The following is an 18,386-nucleotide window of genomic DNA, read 5'->3' on the forward strand; positions in this document are numbered from 1 at the left end:
AAAACAAGAGAATGACAACTTGGCCTCTTCTACAAAAATAAAAGTTATCCCTTTCGGTGCAGGTTACATACATTATGTTATGATTTAGCTATTGAAAAATAGCAGATCTACAAGCTAACTATAACTTGTAGGTCTGCTATTTTTTTTTAATCTTTAAAATGTGCCTCAAGATGTTAAACATGTTAAACAAGATGTTAAACATGTTAAACAACATGTTAAACAACATGTTAAACAAGATGTTAAACATGTTAAACAACATGTTAAACATGTTAAACAACATGTTAAACAACACAATATGGAATAACTACGTCCTGAATTGCTTGTCCTCTCCTCCTCCCAGCCCCGTCGTGGCCTCCCCTTCACGCCGGCCCAGCTCTCCCTCCACGCCGGGGAGCACGTCCTGCTCCGCGGGCGCGTCCCGTCCCCGAGACGACGGGCTGGCGGAGCAGAGAAAGGCGCGGCGGTTGGTCTGGGTCTCGCCACCAGTCGCCGCCGCAGAGTCACTGAAGATGGTGTTGGAGAACACGGAGGTGTAGTTGAACTGCGACGCGCCAAACAGCGTCTCTTGGACGGGGGGGTCTGTCGTTGCTCCGCCCACCGCTATGTCTCTGGGGGGCTTGGCGGGCGGAGCGTCCTCACCGTCCGTTCGGTGGTTCTTCCGCCCGGCGGTTTCCTGCGGCCGGTCGTGGGTCTCCTCTGAAACGGGCGGGGGGACGACGGGCGGCAGGGAGGGGGCGTCGACGACCTTGGCCGCCGACGCCCTGCAGTCGCTGTTGACGCTGGATCGTCTGGACGAGCCGTCGGCCGTGGAGATGACGCTGCTGGCCCGGGGCAGAGTTCTGGGGGACCAGGACCCCTTCAGCCGGCCCCCCCCCTCTTTGCCCCCCAGAGGGGTGGAGAAGCAGTTCAGGCAGCCGGACACCGAGGACGCTTTGCCCTGCACGTAGAGCACCGTGATGGGGGAACACGCCGAAGCGCGCGTCACCTCCTGACCCTGGGGGGGCAGCGGGTGGACGCCGTCTGTGTCTGAGGAGCGGCGGACCCCCGCCGCGGCCACCGCCGCCACCGCCTTGCCGTTGGACCCCCTGATGCGGATGCTCCGGGTGCCCCTGGTGAGCCAGTGCGGCTGGCCGGTCCTGGCCGGGTCCTGGCCGGTCCTGGTCGGGTCCTGGCTGGTCCCGGTCGGGTCCTGGCCGGTCCTGGTCGGGTCCTGGCCGGTCCTGACCGGGTCCTGGCTGGTCCTGGTCGGGTCCGAGGAGGACGGCAGCGTTAAGCTGTTTGCGGCGCCCAGTAGGGCGACGCCCCCCTTGGCGGGGGATTTGTTGTCCGTGTGTGTGGGTGGTGTGGTGGAGGAGGGGGGGGGGCTCGGGGGCGTGCCTGGTGGGGGTGGAGCGAGTTTATTATAGTTAAAGAAACGACATAAACGAGAACTAAAATGTATAACATTTTCGTTATTGGAATAAAATAAAAACAAATACAAAATGAAAATGATAACCAACTGGAACTGTTTTGTGTGTTTACTTAAACAACTTTAACTAATAATAATTATAGACAAAATGCCCTTAATTTCTGTTTTTCTCGTTATAGCAACAGTAATTGAATATATATATATATATATATATATATATATATTTAGTTGAGTTTTTATTACACAATACTTTGTTTGCCTTTTTTGAATCCTGAAAAATTAGCCAAAGTATGAAGAAAAAGAACACTAATAATAACTAAGCGTTGCCACAGCTTGTAGATCGACTATTTTTGAAAAATCATGAACATGTGGCGCAAATCATTGAATACCGGTATATATTCCCCTGCAGCTAGGTATCTTTTTTTCCTCCCCCCGCGCAGCTCATCCCTTCGATGGCTTGCGTAGGAAGAGAGTTTTTTTATGCCTGGCCCAAGCCCCCGCCACCCCCACCCAGAAACGTGCCCGCACAGCCGAGTATTATCATCTTACTTGAAATGTGATGTGATGACTTCTTACCCCCCCCCCCCCCCCCCCCCCCCTCTGTTTTCTTTTTCTTTTTCTATGATGCAAGAAAGATGTATTTGGCGCTGCACTGCGGCGACACGGACATAAGGGCTACGCTTGCATGAGGGCCCTTTGTCTAAGACACATTTCCTCCTCGGGAGACAAATAATAAAGAACCTTGAAGAACCTTGATTCTTTCACATTTTTAACTCAAATCTTTGCTTCCGGGGGGTCCCTGGAACAACACATTTTCAGATGGGGGTCCGCAGTCAAATCCAGATCATTCTGGGGGTCCTTTGACATGACCACTACTGTGTAAACTATAATGATCTAACCTGGGGGTGGAGGTGTCTGTGGGGGGGGGCTGGCCCGAGGCGGAGGAGGTACGGCGGGTCGGGGGGTTCTGCTGGACGGGGCTGCTGCCGTTGGACCAGGGCTCGTTGTCCAGGCTGAGGTTGAACTCTCCGCTGCTCTCGCTCTGGGCCCGGCGACTCTGCACGGCGCCGTTCGACCCTGGAGATCACAGCGGTTATTCTTTTGACTAGCTCAAGACCCAAAGGTGGAGATCACAGCGGTTATTCTTTTGACTAGCTCAAGACCCAAAGGTGTCCGGCAGTCTTTTGTTTGTTGCTGTTAGTATTGAGCAATTATTTTCATATAGGGGTTTCTTGTGACCATTAACCATTAACTACCAGCAGAGGGTAGCACTGAGTCAAGCTCTCATTTCATGACTGGATTATGTAGGATTTGCTACTAATTCTCCAGTTGCTTATGAATCAATCTCTGTTGTACTCAGTGGTGGAAAACATACTCTGATGTTTTTACTTCAGTAAAAGTATCAATACTGCAGTCAGAGTCTAGAATTAAATTGGTATTAAAATGTACTTAAAGTACCGAAAGTAAAACTAAATCAGAAATGGCAGATATATATGCAGGGCTGGTTGAAGTGGCTAATGTATAATGTGTTGCAATAATAATCAGAATCTACAAAGTAACTAGTAACGCAAGTTTTACAATTATTGTAGTGGAGTAAAAGTACAATATTTGCGAGTAGAAGTGAAAGTATTGATGATTGGAAATACTTTAGTCAAATAAAAGTAACTGTAAAGCACAGTACTTAGTAGTAGTAATTGTCACGCTACGAGCTTTTAGATCTGCTTTTTTTTTTTTTTTGTGAAAATATGGCGCAAATCTTTGAATATATATTCTTTCAGAGCGAAAGTTTTTAACTCAAATTTGCTTCTGGGGGGGGGGGGGGAGTCCCTGGAACAGCATATTTCCAGATGCGGGTCGGTGGCCAATTACATATATTTTTGGGGCTCCTTGAGATGACATGATGTTTGAGAACCACTGACACAGAAACATGGTTTTTTTCAGAAAACTGTTTTTTCAGAATCGTCCTCAGGTCTAAATGGGTTAAACATGGAAACGTGCAGAAGGTTTCTATTTTTACCCTGATTTTGTGGCTCCTCGCCGTCCTCACAGCCAGAGGGCGCCACCGTGCTGCCACCGGGGTCCTTACCTGGGGGGTGAAAAGGGTACCAATGAATGTATGTAGGGTAAAAAGTGTACCAATGGATTGAATATTATGCAAGGCTGAAAGTTTCACACCATGTCGTCAGGGCTGGATTATCTCCTCTGAGTCGCTCTGCATGGGCCCTGAAGCTCAAAGGGCCCCCCTCCCCCTCCCGCCATTTTGGTGGTTTCGTGCGAGGGAGTGTCGTCTCTGCTCTACTCTGGTCTGAAGTATACTAGTATTGGGACCATGAAAAAAATATGGACAAAGCGTTCTCCGGGTCTGATATGGACATAAAATGAAGCCCGTCAGTCCTTGAATTGTAAGTCGCCATCTTTCTAGATCCGTTTGGGCCCAGCTGAGCCATTGGCTGGCCCAGACAACGAGGCGGGACTTCCCCCCCCCCCCCCCTTCTTCTTCGTTGGTTTTTATTTTGACTCGAGTGGGTGGGGGATCCCGTTCATAGATTGTAACGGTAGCCACGCCCCTCAGAACATACGTGACTTTATGGTCATTTTTTAAATAAATGGGACCATAATTTTCCCAAAAGAATATTATGACATTAGAAATGAGACTTTAAACTAGTGACTGGAAGCAGAAAGTATTCATGACCATTTGTATTAAGGTAATACAGTCTAGGTGAAGTTGTGCCCAAATACATGGACTTCTATGGAGCTATGGGGTTTTTTGAGCCCAATGACAGCGCCACAACAGGCCATTATATGAATGTTCAGGAAATCCCGATTTCCTTATGGCTTCACAAAATATCTGTCTGACTGCCCCCCTGGTTGGGACACATTAAAACTCTGAGTGTCTATTTAGCAAGCGTGCAAATGCAACCGAGTTGACCCTAAAGCCCTGACCACACCAACGGGTCGAGGCGGTTCTAGCGTTGTCCCAGTGCACGTCGTCCCTATAGTGATTCAACTGGCCCCAAACCACACCAAAAGGGTCACCGTGCAACTCCTGGCAAACCGTTTGGACCCAAGGAGTCGCATGGTGACCCTTTGGTGCAGGGACGGATTAACGCCCACGGGGGCCCCTGGGCCACTGCATGGTTTAGAGCAACTTAAAGGGCCACTTCACCCCTTTTGCATCCAGATCTTATTTTAATGATGTTTGGGAGACAATATACACTTTCCTGGGTTTTTTTTATGTGGGGTAATATGTGTTTTTGGATATTTCAGTATTTCAAAGTGTCCATGGGCTCCATGATGTCATGGATGGACTCAGAAAGACAGCCCTCCCCCCTATCCACAAGGAGGAGCAGTGCACCAAAGCATTATGGGAAATGTAGTCCAGGAAGGAAGTGAGCCCGCAGTGTGCATGACATCATGGAGCCCATGGACACTTTGAAATACTAAAATATCAAAAAAAAAAAACTTGTATTACCCACATAAAACGCCCCAGAAACGTGTTTCTTGTCTCCCAAACATCATTAATATAAGATAATTTTAAGAGCTACAGTGCAGCTTCAGTGTGGAAGAAAGAACGATGTAGTGAATGAATGGATGAATGGATGAATGAATGGATGAATGAAAGGGTGAATGGATGGATGAATGAAAGGGTGAATGAATGGATGAATGAAAGGGTGAATGGATGAATGAAAGGGTGAATGGATGGATGAATGGATGAATGGATGAATGAAAGGATGAATGGATGAATGAAAGGATGAATGAATGAAAGGGTGAATGGATGCCTCTACCTGTCAGCCAGAGCTCGTTCACACGTGGACCAGCCTTGGTGGAGATGTGGAGATGTCTGGAGAGCGGAGGAGTGGTGAGATGATGATGATGATGATGAGGGAGGAGGACGGACAAGATGGAGTCTGTGAGAAGGGGTGAGCTCAGCGCTCCGTCCTCTCCTCCTCCTCCTCCTCCTCCTCCTTCTTCTTCTGGGTCGGTCTCTGACCCGTCCAGCTGCTCCGAACTATCTGCCCATTGGTCCTCCTCGGGTGGGGGCGGGGCATACCCCAACAGGTCGCTCAATGCTGGGATGGATGGAGGGATGGATGGATGGATGGCAGGCATGGGGAATGGAGAGAGATGTCAACGGAAATGGACGTTTTTGCATGGGAAGTGGATGAGGAAGGGAGATGCACAATATTGATTAGGGTCCGGGATGCACCGAATTCTCGGCCACATATCACTATCGGCGGATATTTGCCCTTATCGGTCAATATTGGTATCTGGGAATTAAGACTGACATTAACCGATGTTTATCTGTTGTTGATAAGCATACATTTTGCATTGGCTACATTGGTGTGTTGGTTATCTGCAGTCTACCAAGCTGTAGATTCTATGTTTGTGTGTTGGTTATCTGCAGTCTACCAGGCTGTAGATTCTATGTTGGTGTGTTGGTTATCTGCAGTCTACCAAGCTGTAGATTCTATGTTGGTGTGTTGGTTATCTTTGGTCTACCAAGCTGTAGATTCTATGTTGGTGTGTTGGTTATCTTTGGTCTACCAAGCTGTAGATTCTATGTTGGTGTGTTGGTTATCTTTGGTCTACCAAGCTGTAGATTCTATGTTGGTGTGTTGGTTATCTTTGGTCTACCAAGCTGTAGATTCTATGTTGGTGTGTTGGTTATCTTTGGTCTACCAAGCTGTAGATTCTATGTTGGTGTGTTGGTTATCTTTGGTCTACCAAGCTGTAGATTATATGTTGGTGTGTTGGTTATCTGCAGTCTACCAAGCTGTAGATTCTATGTTGGTGTGTTGGTTATCTGCAGTCTACCAAGCTGTAGATTCTATGTTGGTGTGTTGGTTATCTGCAGTCTACCAAGCTGTAGATTCTATGTTGGTGTGTTGGTTATCTGTAGTCTACGATTGCGGCAACCACACTTTGCAATTTGCATTGATGAGATGTTACAGATCATATGGTGCATCTCTAGAATGGAGGCATGTGCATTGATGAGATGTTACAGATCATATGGTGCATCTCTAGAATGGAGGTGTGCATTGATGAGATGTTACAGATCATATGATGCATCTCTAGAATGGAGGTGTGCATTGATGAGATGTTACAGATCATATGATGCATCTCTAGAATGGTGGTGTGCATTGATGAGATGTTACAGATCATAATGGTGCATCTCTAGAATGGAGGTGTGCATTGATGAGATGTTACAGATCATATGGTGCATCTCTAGAATGGAGGTGTGCATTGATGAAATGTTACAGTATAAACTATATCCAATATCCATGGAGCTGACAAGCAGGGTTACTCCTTGCATACAAAAGGAGATACAGTAGGGCCCGCTAGCCTAGCGTCAACGATTCTGTCTCAGCGGATTCATCGGGTATACTAATACCAGTTATTAGAAGTATTACCTATTTGTTAACAAATGCAACTTAATGCAAGATTATTCTTATTTTGACTAAACGCTAAAATAAATACATTTTCTTTCCAATTCAGACTCATAGCAGCCTTATTGCCTTATTGGCCCCAGCATCCACTATCCATGTCTGCGTAAAATACTTCATACACCATAAATATATTAACACTACACGATATGAGCAATGGGTTAGTAAAACACTGGTTTAGCCTTGAACTGCATAGTTTATAGTCTATTAACACTACAAGATATGACCAATGGGTTAGTAAAACACTGGTTTACCCTTGAACTGTACAGTTTATAGTCTATTAACACTACACAATATGACCAATGGGTTAGTAAAACACTGGTTTACCGTGAACTGTACAGTTTATAGTCTATTAACACTACACAATATGACCAATGGGTTAGTAAAACACTGGTTTACCCTTGAACTGTATAGTTTATAGTCTATTAACACTACACAATATGACCAATGGGTTAGTAAAACACTGGTTTACCCTTGAACTGTACAGTTTATAGTCTATTAACACTACACGATATGACCAATGGGTTAGTAAAACACTGGTTTACCCTTGAACTGTACAGGTTATATATCTCGCGTAGCCAGACAACTATTCCACAATCTCAGAAGCATTTGGAAATTGCGAGAGGCAACATTCTGGCAACGGGAGAGACTACTTGAACTGTGACTCTAGTTGGCTCCTACTGGGACAGAGCTGTAGCACCCCCTAGTGTCCTCCTGCAACGCAGCATTCACTTGACCTCTAACTCAGGGCTGGGCAACTTTGACAATGGAGAGGGCCACTATGTTTCCTCACTCAGAGGGGCTATGGAGAGGACCACTATGTTTCCTCACTCAGAGGGGCTATGGAGAGGGCCACTATGTTTCCACACTCAGAGGGGCTATGGAGAGGGCCACTATGTTTCCACACTCAGAGGGGCTATGGAGAGGGCCACTATGTTTCCACACTCAGAGGGGCTATGGAGAGGGCCACTATGTTTCCACACTCAGAGGGGCTATGGAGAGGGCCACTATGTTTCCACACTCAGAGGGGCTATGGAGAGGGCCACTATGTTTCCTCACTCAGAGGGGCTATGGAGAGGGCCACTATGTTTCCACACTCAGAGGGGCTATGGAGAGGGCCACTATGTTTCCACACTCAGAGGGGCTATGGAGAGGGCCACTATGTTTCCTCACTCAGAGGGGCTATGGAGAGGGCCACTATGTTTCCTCACTCAGAGGGGCTATGGAGAGGGCCACTATGTTTCCTCACTCAGAGGGGCTATGGAGAGGGCCACTATGTTTCCACACTCAGAGGGGCTATGGAGAGGGCCACTATGTTTCCACACTCAGAGGGGCTATGGAGAGGGCCACTATGTTTCCTCACTCAGAGGGGCTATGGAGAGGGCCACTATGTTTCCACACTCAGAGGGGCTATGGAGAGGGCCACTATGTTTCCACACTCAGAGGGGCTATGGAGAGGGCCACTATGTTTCCTCACTCAGAGGGGCTATGGAGAGGGCCACTATGTTTCCTCACTCAGAGGGGCTATGGAGAGGGCCACTATGTTTCCACACTCAGAGGGGCTATGGAGAGGGCCACTATGTTTCCACACTCAGAGGGGCTATGGAGAGGGCCACTATGTTTCCACACTCAGAGGGGCTATGGAGAGGGCCACTATGTTTCCTCACTCAGAGGGGCTATGGAGAGGGCCACTATGTTTCCTCACTCAGAGGGGCTATGGAGAGGGCCACTATGTTTCCACACTCAGAGGGGCTATGGAGAGGGCCACTATGTTTCCACACTCAGAGGGGCTATGGAGAGGGCCACTATGTTTCCACACTCAGAGGGGCTATGGAGAGGGCCACTATGTTTCCTCACTCAGAGGGGCTATGGAGAGGGCCACTATGTTTCCTCACTCAGAGGGGCTATGGAGAGGACCACTATGTTTCCTCACTCAGAGGGGCTATGGAGAGGGCCACTATGTTTCCACACTCAGAGGGGCTATGGAGAGGGCCACTATGTTTCCACACTCAGAGGGGCTATGGAGAGGGCCACTATGTTTCCACACTCAGAGGGGCTATGGAGAGGGCCACTATGTTTCCACACTCAGAGGGGCAATGGAGAGGGCCACTATGTTTCCACACTCAGAGGGGCTATGGAGAGGGCCACTATGTTTCCACACTCAGAGGGGCTATGGAGAGGGCCACTATGTTTCCTCACTCAGAGGGGCTATGGAGAGGGCCACTATGTTTCCTCACTCAGAGGGGCAATGGAGAGGGCCACTATGTTTCCTCACTCAGAGGGTCTATGGAGAGGGCCACTATGTTTCCTCACTCAGAGGGGCAATGGAGAGGGCCACTATGTTTCCACACTCAGAGGGGCAATGGAGAGGGCCACTATGTTTCCTCACTCAGAGGGGCTATGGAGAGGGCCACTATGTTTCCACACTCAGAGGGTCTATGGAGAGGGCCACTATGTTTCCACACTCAGAGGGGCTATGGAGAGGGCCACTATGTTTCCACACTCAGAGGGGCTATGGAGAGGGCCACTATGTTTCCACACTCAGAGGGTCTATGGAGAGGGCCACTATGTTTCCAATCCACCAGCTCAAAGCTTGTAGATTCACATAAGCTATTTTTGGAATCTTGAAAATTTGTTTTGGCTATTTTTTAATTGGAATCCTGAAAAGTAACATGTTTATTTAATTTCAAATGCATTTAGTTATATATGTTATCTTTCTGAACTTAAAATACAAATACATTGGACATAAGCTATACTAATATATCAGTATTCCGATATTAACCTGCAGGGTCTGGAATGTCGTTAATTTCTTTTATTTATCATAGTCGATTCATTTTCAATATGATCTGCTTGTGTGACTTTGTGTATGATCGCTGGGGAATATAAAGCATGCTTTTTGGATTATTTGGGGGGGTATATCTGAATGGCATACGATAGAAATAAAAAAAAGCAACTATATGGCACATATAGCGGTAATTATTTGGGGTTAGGAGCGACGGAGGCAGCAGGGCTACAGCCAGGGGGAGCTCAAGAGCAGATAAACAGTGTTTCTATAGGGCTACAGCCAGGGGGAGCTGGAGAGCAGCTAAACGGTGTTTCTATAGGGCTACAGCCACCAGGGGGAGCTCAAGAGCAGCTAAACGGTGTTTCTATAGGGCTACAGCCACCAGGGGGAGCTGGAGAGCAGCTAAACGGTGTTTCTATAGGGCTACAGCCACCAGAGGGAGCTGAAGAGCAGCTAAACAGTGTTTCTTACACATGGAACGACGGAAGAGCGACTTGACTTTGTCTCTGTCCTTCAGTCGGTTCCTCATACGGGGAAAGATTTTCAGTGCCGCTGTTTTACAGCAATGTGTGGAGAGAGGAGAGGAGAGCAATGCATTTAGAATGGAGAGGAGAGGATGTTTTACAGCAATGTGTGACCACAAGGAGAGAGGAGGGGAGGAGGCGGAGGGATGTTTCACAGCAATGTGGAGGAGGAGAGGAGAGGAGAGGAGAGGAGAGGAGAGGAGAGGAGAGGAGAGGAGAGGAGAGGAGAGGAGAGGAGAGGAGAGGAGAGGAGGGGTGAATGTGAGCAGAGAAAAGACAAGCAAGGAGGTGAGGGAGGGAGGGAAGAAGGAAGGAAGGAAGGGAGGAGGTGAGGGAGGAAGGAAGGAAGGAAGGAAGGGAGGAAGTGAGGGAAGGAAGCAGGAATAAAGGAGGGGAAGAGGAATGAGGAGATAACATTAAGACCAGTGGTGGAAAAAGTATACTCAAAGTACTTTTACATAATGAAAAGTATCAATACTGGCAATATAGAAGTACTCTGTTGCAAATTAGAAGTACTCTGTTGCAATATAGAAGTACTCTTGCAAGTAAGTGGGTAATCTGTGTTTTGTAATAATAATAATAATACAAATCCACAAAGTAACTAAATGTACAATATTTGCCTCCGAGATGTAGTGGAGTACAAGTATTGAAAATTGGAAATACTCAAGTAAAGTATAAATGCCTTACTTAAGTAAATGTACTTAGTAACTTTACACCACCGATTAACACACACAACATTGTTGACACCACAGACACCACCGAGGGAACTGTTCACTGAGGGAACTGTTCACCGAGGGAACTACTGTTCACTGAGGGAACTGTTCACCGAGGGAACGGTTCACCGAGGGAACTGTTCACTTAGGGAACTGTTCACCGAGGGAACTGTTCACTGAGGGAACTGTTCACTGAGGGAACTACTGTTCACTGAGGGAACTGTTCACTGAGGGAACTGTTCACCGAGGGAACTGTTCACCGAGGGAACTGTTCACCGAGGGAACTGTTCACCGAGGGAACTGTTCACCGAGGGAACTGTTCACTGAGGGACAAACCGGGTCAGATCTCGGAGAAGACATGCTTTCAAGTGAGGCGTCATCGCGTATTAAGAACAGACATGTCCCTTTGACACGGAGGTGTCTCTCTCTCTCTCTCTCTCTCTCTCTCTCTCTTTCTCTCTCCATGTCATACAGTAGAGTAGAGTAGAGTACAGTACAGTACATGATGGGCACTCGTAAAAAAATCCCCACAGAAACCACTTTCCTCACGGTGGCAAAGAGTTAGAAAGGAGTATACGCTTTTAACTCTTAGATCGCAGGTCCTAGTTCACGATGGGAGAACCGTCCACTTGAGTTCTCCACGTGTAAAAGAGATGTATACATTGTACTGTACGTAAAAGAGATGTACATTGTACTGTACGTAAAACACCCTGAGTTCTCTGCTCTATCGATTAGTAACGCCCAGCACTCAGGACGGAGCTTGATCAAAAGGACAGAGATTATAGAGCGTCGCAGTCCCTCCCCCTTTCAGAACAACGAGTGGCCCAGGAAATGAATCCCAATGCATTTTGCCCATAGGCATTTCTTAAAGTATTTATTTAAAGACAGTTACGCCGCGGACAAAGCCAACTCGGATCGTGACAAATCACGACAATGTTTTGGGCCGATCAAATAATTTATAAGAAGAAAAACAAAACAAATAGTGTTGTCTCCTGCCTTTATTTTCTTCTTTCTAATGATTTGATCGGCCCAAAACATTGTGTTTGTTATGATTTGTCACGATCCGAGTTGGCTTTGTCCGCAGCGTAACCGTCTTTAAATAAATACTTTAAGAAATGCCTATGAGGAAAATGAACGGCGATTTATTTTCCGGGTCTCTCGAGGGGGCGGGACTGCGACGCTCTATTGATATCATAACCGATCGCATCGCTCCACAGGCTGGGAGCGTCTGTTGCGCAACACTGGATGTTATTTTCCGGTGGGACGTCATGTTTAGTTTGCTGCCGCCGTGCTGCCGTGGTGGAGATACTCACTGGCGCTCCGTCGCGGGGACAGGGCGTCGCCCGGCGAGGTGGACCCTCCGGACTCGTCGGAGCCGCCGTTGGAGCCGTTGTCCTGCTGCCCCCCAGGGCCCCCCCCCTCGCAGGAGCCCGAGCACGCCGGCGTGGCCAGCGGGCGCAGGCTGCGCTCTGTGACGCGCTCGCGGCTCCGAGACTTGATCAGCTTCTTCATCTTCAGCGCGATCCAGTTGACGCGTCTGAGGAAGACAGGAAGGGTGCACGTTAGAGAGGGGGGGGGGGGTTAAAACCCATTTAATGGATATTGGAAATACAAATACCTCAAAACGGTACACTGTCCGTAGCTACATCGGGAGATCGACTAGCATAACAGATCACAACATGCTAACCGCAGCTTTGCGGCGGTTAACCTTTTAGTGGCATCCTAAGTTCATATGCTTTCTCTCATGTCGCCAAATATGAGGCTCAATTTCCGAGATAAACCCATGCAGCTAAAGATGGCGGCCAGTAATGGGACGTAAAAGCAGTTACTGTGTCCGTCCACTACGACTGCTGATCGTCTCACCTGCGTGGAGGCGAGGGCTCGTAGAACTTGTACTGGTCCATGATCTTCTCCTCCAGCTTCTCCTTCTGCCTCCTCAGCTCGTTCAGTTTGTCTCTGCAGGCCACAGACACATGGGTGTTACTGTGTGCGTGTGCGTGCGTGCGCATGTGTGCGTGCATGCGTAGTACAATGACATTCACAATATGACTTTAGTTTGACCATAAATATAAAGTGGAAGGTACAGTAATAACATGCGAAGAGTACGAAGAGAACATCCGACTTGGTCTCGGTCCATAATGGAGGGCCGCTACACACACTATAGACCAGTGGTTCCCAAACCATTTCATGTCAAGGACCCCCAAATTGACACTAATTATCCCCACGGACCCCCATTTGAAGAGTTAGGGCCGATTCATACTCCTATTTTAGAGCCGAATAAAAGTCGGTTCGGCGCTGTAGAGCCTACAATGTGACGTCATTTGAGGTTCGGGGGGGGGGGGGGGGTACCGTCCTAAAGTCGGCTCTTCGGTGCTACTGAAACTTTCTGACGAGCCAAAATCATTTTGGCACTACAGCGCAGAAACAGCGGTAAAATAGGAGTATGAATCGGCCCTTATGCCAGGGACCCCCCATAAGAGAAGATTTTTACGGCTGTAGCAGTGATTCTCAACCCGTTTAATTACAAGGACCCCCAGTTTGACCTGCATTAGTCTGCGGACCCCCATTTAATGGCATTTATATCTCTGGGACCCCTGTTTAGGCAGTCTGTATAGGACAGCTCAAAAGGACAATTAATAATAATGAGGCAACACAAGAATTCAGAGTATTGGAAGTATAAGGATTTTACTCGAGTAAGGAGACAAGACTTACACGACCTGTTCATGTATGGAAACCCCAGTCTGACTCCCAGAGTCACAGACATGAGAGGAAACCCCAGTCTGACCTTCAGAGTCACAGACATGAGACCTGCTCATGCATGGAAACCCCAGTCTGACTCCCAGAGTCACAGACATGAGACCTGCTCATGCATGGAAACCCCAGTCTGACTCCCAGAGTCACAGACATGAGACCTGCTCATGCATGGAAACCCCAGTCTGACTCCCAGAGTCACAGACATGAGACCTGCTCATGCATGGAAACCCCAGTCTGACTCCCAGAGTCACAGACATGAGACCTGCTCATGCATGGAAACCCCAGTCTGACTCCCAGAGTCACAGACATGAGACCTGCTCATGCATGGAAACCCCAGTCTGACTCCCAGAGTCACAGACATGAGACCTGCTCATGCATGGAAACCCCAGTCTGACTCCCAGAGTCACAGACATGAGACCTGCTCATGCATGGAAACCCCAGTCTGACTCCCAGAGTCACAGAGGGTCACAGCCTTTATAGCTCACTCCCACAACAGCCCAACCCCCAACATAGCCTCCAGACTTGAGCCAGTTCAACACACGGGACAGTAACATTGTAAAACCAAACAGCACCACAGGGGTGTGACAGATGAGATAACCTCAGAGTGTAACTTAGAGGAGATACTCTTTATAAAGGGGTATTATTAAATGTTTACGACACACCCAATTTATATTGTAAAATCAATGTTAATCTAACTCTGAGAGTGTACAAATGGACCCTGTGTCGATGAATATATAGGCCAGCCGTGGCAAAACAGCCACACTTTTAGGTCACTCAACTTTCTTTCTTTCTCTGTGTTCTGTGTTCTTCTGGAAGCTCCAAATAGTGATGTGTTGTACTTTTGGCACAAAGACGCAAACCGACATGCCCTTGTTTTGTGCTGTAATTTTAGACCAGAGGTTCGTGCTGTTCTTAACCCATTTAGACCTGAGATCAGATTAAAAAAATGTCTTCTACATCCTGACAGTTTTCTGAAAAAGCTATGTTCCTATGTCAGTGTAGATCTGCTATTTTTGAAAAGTCGAAGGACTTTTCAAAAATAGCAGATCTACAAGCTCGTAGCTACAAGCTCGTAGCGCGCCACCAAGTGGCTTGTAGATCTGCTATTTTTCAATAGCTAAAGCATAACATAATGCTAACACCAAAAGGGGTTTCCGCCCAAAATGGGTAAAAGAAAAGACTCCTGCAAGGCGGTATTCAATTATAGAAAGATAGCATACAACTTGACAAAATAGATACACATTATATGTCTTATCTGATTTGATTGAAATGTTTGAGGTGCTCTAGCCCCTCCAATGCATGGCTTTTAAAATTACATCATAATGGCAACCAGGTCTATGGACTTTCAATAGTGGTTTTAGAGCACTTTAACCCATTTAGACCTGAGGACGATTCTACAGATGTCTTCTAAATCCTGTCTAAAAGCAAAGAATTGAGTTAAAAGCGTTCGCTCTGAAAGAATATATATTTAAAGATTTGCGCCACCTTTTCACGATTAAAAAAAATAGCAGATCTACACGCTCGTAGCGCGACACTCAAGCAATATTACACTCAAGGGTGTGGGTTAACGTGATTATTGCCACGACAGGGATGCGGTCAGGAACGAGACGTTCCGCAAGCATCACTGAAGTGGCAATAATCACGTTAACCCACACCCTCGAGTGTAATATTGCAATTCTACCACAGTTACCCTTAAAACTAAGAAAATCGCTGAAAGAATATATTTCTTTAATGACCGATGTAGTCACTACGACCACAAATGTCCCAAGAAACTAGCTAGCCTAGCCACCGAGTTTGCTAGCGATCGGGAGAACAGAGCGGCTGAATTCTTATGTTTTGATTAGGTGTTGAACGGTGCTGGTTTGACCCACGGCTAGAAGGCTGTTTCAACCAATCAGATTGCTTCCTGGAAACGACCTGTGGTAGAATGGTTATCCTAATGTTCCATTATAGATCTTACATGTACTGCCTCTGGTCCACATGGAACAGGTCCTATAGATCTTACATGTACTGCCTCTGCTCCACATGGAACAGGTCCTTGCTCTCCATGGTCTGCTCCAGCAGGGTCTGGTTCTGGAGCATCAGGCTCTGGATCTGACCCAGCAGGTGACGGTTCTCCTCTTCCAGGTTCCCCTTGAGCTGACCCAGCAGCTGGAGATCATGCACGCACGCGCACGCACGCACGCATCAAATACAGAAAAGAATTGTCATCATGAATCATACTTGGCTAAGAACATTAGTGGAACAGTGGAATATCTATATAATGAAACTATACGTGTATATCAACTATAGTGTCATGTCTACATAAAGTGCTATTTAAAAGTTGAGCCTATGCCTGTGAAGGAGGTCCAGGCTAAGTGCTATATGGGCTAAGACGGAGTCTGAAGAGGTGGGTTTTCAGACTGCGGCGGAAGATGGGTAATGTAATATACCATAACATGTGAAGATGGGTAATATAATATACTATAACATGTCCGTATAGAGCGTACCAACATCTCCTTGAGGGGGCGTCAACATATGTGTCACGTGGTAGCGGTCGCCATACTTGTTTTAAAACGGACCACAGTCACTCTATTCTGAGTGATGTGGGCTAGAGTTTAAAACACACCACCGTCACTCTATTCTGAGTGATGTGGGCTAGAGTTTAAAACACACCACCGTCACTCTATTCTGAGTGATGTGGGCTAGAGTTTAAAACAGACCACAGTCACTCTATTCTGAGTGATGTGGGCTAGAGTTTAAAACATACCACAGTCACTCTATTCTGAGTGATGTGGGCTAGAGTTTAAAACACACCACCGTCACTCTATTCTGAGTGATGTGGGCTAGAGTTTAAAACATACCACCGTCACTCTATTCTGAGTGATGTGGGCTAGAGTTTAAAACATACCACAGTCACTCTATTCTGAGTGATGTGGGCTAGAGTTTAAAACACACCACAGTCACTCTATTCTGAGTGATGTGGGCTAGAGTTTAAAACACACCACCGTCACTCTATTCTGAGTGATGTGGGCTAGAGTTTAAAACATACCACAGTCTCTCTATTCTGAGTGATGTGGGCTAGAGTTTAAAACACACCACAGTCACTCTATTCTGAGTGATGTGGGCTAGAGTTTAAAACATACCACAGTCTCTCTATTCTGAGTGATGTGGGCTAGAGTTTAAAACACACCACAGTCACTCTATTCTGAGTGATGTGGGCTAGAGTTTAAAACACACCACCGTCACTCTATTCTGAGTGATGTGGGCTAGAGTTTAAAACACACCACAGTCTCTCTATTCTGAGTGATGTGGGCTAGAGTTTAAAACACACCACAGTCACTCTATTCTGAGTGATGTGGGCTAGAGTTTAAAACATACCACAGCTACTCTATTCTGCCAGAGTGACTGTGGGTGATGTCACCGTGCTCACCTCACACTGGTTGGTCAGCTTGGTGGAGGTGATGTCACCGTGCTCACCTCACACTGGTTGGTCAGCTTGGTGGAGGTGATGTCACCATGCTTACCTCACACTGGTTGGTCAGCTTGGTGGAGGTGATGTCACCATGCTTACCTCACACTGGTTGGTCAGCTTGGTGGAGGTGATGTCACCATGCTTACCTCACACTGGTTGGTCAGCTTGGTGGAGGTGATGTCACCATGCTTACCTCACACTGGTTGGTCAGCTTGGTGGAGGTGATGTCACCATGCTTACCTCACACTGGTTGGTCAGCTTGGTGGAGGTGATGTCACCATGCTTACCTCACACTGGTTGGTCAGCTTGGTGGAGGTGATGTCCAGCTGCTGGCACTGCTCTCTCAGCTTAGAGAAGTGGGCTCCCAGGTGCGTGTGCTCCAGCTTCACGGCGTTCAGCTGGCTCTTCAGCTGCTTGTGGTCGGCCGAGAGCTCCTCGCTGTCCTTCAGGAGCTGTCGGTACGTTTGGTTCAGCCTTAGAGGAGAGGGCAGAGCGGTTAGCTGTTAGCGCTATACGTCTGGTTCAGCCTTAGAGGAGAGGGCAGAGCGGTTAGCTGTTAGCCCTATACGTCTGGGTCAGCCTTAGAGGAGAGGGCAGAGCGGTTAGCGCTATACGTCTGGGTCAGCCTTAGAGGAGAGGAGAGGGCAGAGCGGTTAGCTGTTAGCGCTATACGTCTGGGTCAGCCTTAGAGGAGAGGGCAGAGCGGTTAGTGCTATTTGTCTGGGTCAGCCTTAGAGGAGAGGGTAGAGCGGTTAGCGCTTAGTGCTATACGTCTGGTTCAGCCTTAGATGAGAGGGTAGAGCGTTTAGCGCTTAGTGCTATACGTCTGGTTCAGCCTTAGATGAGAGGGTAGAGCGTTTAGCGCTTAGTGCTATACGTCTGGTTCAGCCTTAGAGGAGAGGAGAGGGCAGAGCGTTTAGCGGTTAGCGCTATACGTCTGGGTCAGCCTTAGAGGAGAGGGCAGAGCGTTTAGCGGTTAGCGCTATACGTCTGGTTCAGCCTTAGAGGAGAGGGTAGAGTGGTTAGCAGTTAGTGGTTAGCGCTATACGTCTGGTTCAGGGGACACGGGGAGAACATGCAAACTTTTAAAACACACAGAATGCCTGTGTTTTAAAATAAATTAGACACTGTGGAGCTGAGCGGTGTGTGGACTTTGATGACGTTGCATAGAGTGGTCCTAATGGGCAAAAGAGGTGGCTGAAATGTGCCTGAATAATGTGTTTTATATTAACTGTACAAAAATGTGAAGACATTGAGGGCGGGATAATAATAGCCTAGAATCTTGGCAGAGTACTTAAGAATAG

General features: G+C 47.4%; 1 protein-coding gene across 1 annotated transcript in view; it reads right to left on the bottom strand.

The window, feature by feature from the left end:
- Positions 1-304: 304 nt before the first annotated feature.
- The window catches only part of LOC310858233 (girdin-like), a gene marked incomplete at both ends in the record, with an annotated part of 51,926 nt that continues 33,844 nt past the window's right edge, over positions 305-18,386 (bottom strand). The window contains 8 exons of the mRNA XM_083764341.1: positions 305-1,377; positions 2,285-2,485; positions 3,426-3,494; positions 5,194-5,478; positions 12,188-12,411; positions 12,738-12,830; positions 15,634-15,779; positions 17,370-17,556. Of these exons, the coding sequence (XP_083620467.1) occupies positions 305-1,377; positions 2,285-2,485; positions 3,426-3,494; positions 5,194-5,478; positions 12,188-12,411; positions 12,738-12,830; positions 15,634-15,779; positions 17,370-17,556 (2,278 nt within the window). The remainder of the gene's footprint in view (positions 1,378-2,284; positions 2,486-3,425; positions 3,495-5,193; positions 5,479-12,187; positions 12,412-12,737; positions 12,831-15,633; positions 15,780-17,369; positions 17,557-18,386) is intronic.

Source organism: Protomyctophum parallelum (genome assembly GCF_964188405.1).
Source record: "Protomyctophum parallelum genome assembly, chromosome: 5".
Taxonomy (NCBI): domain Eukaryota; kingdom Metazoa; phylum Chordata; class Actinopteri; order Myctophiformes; family Myctophidae; genus Protomyctophum; species Protomyctophum parallelum.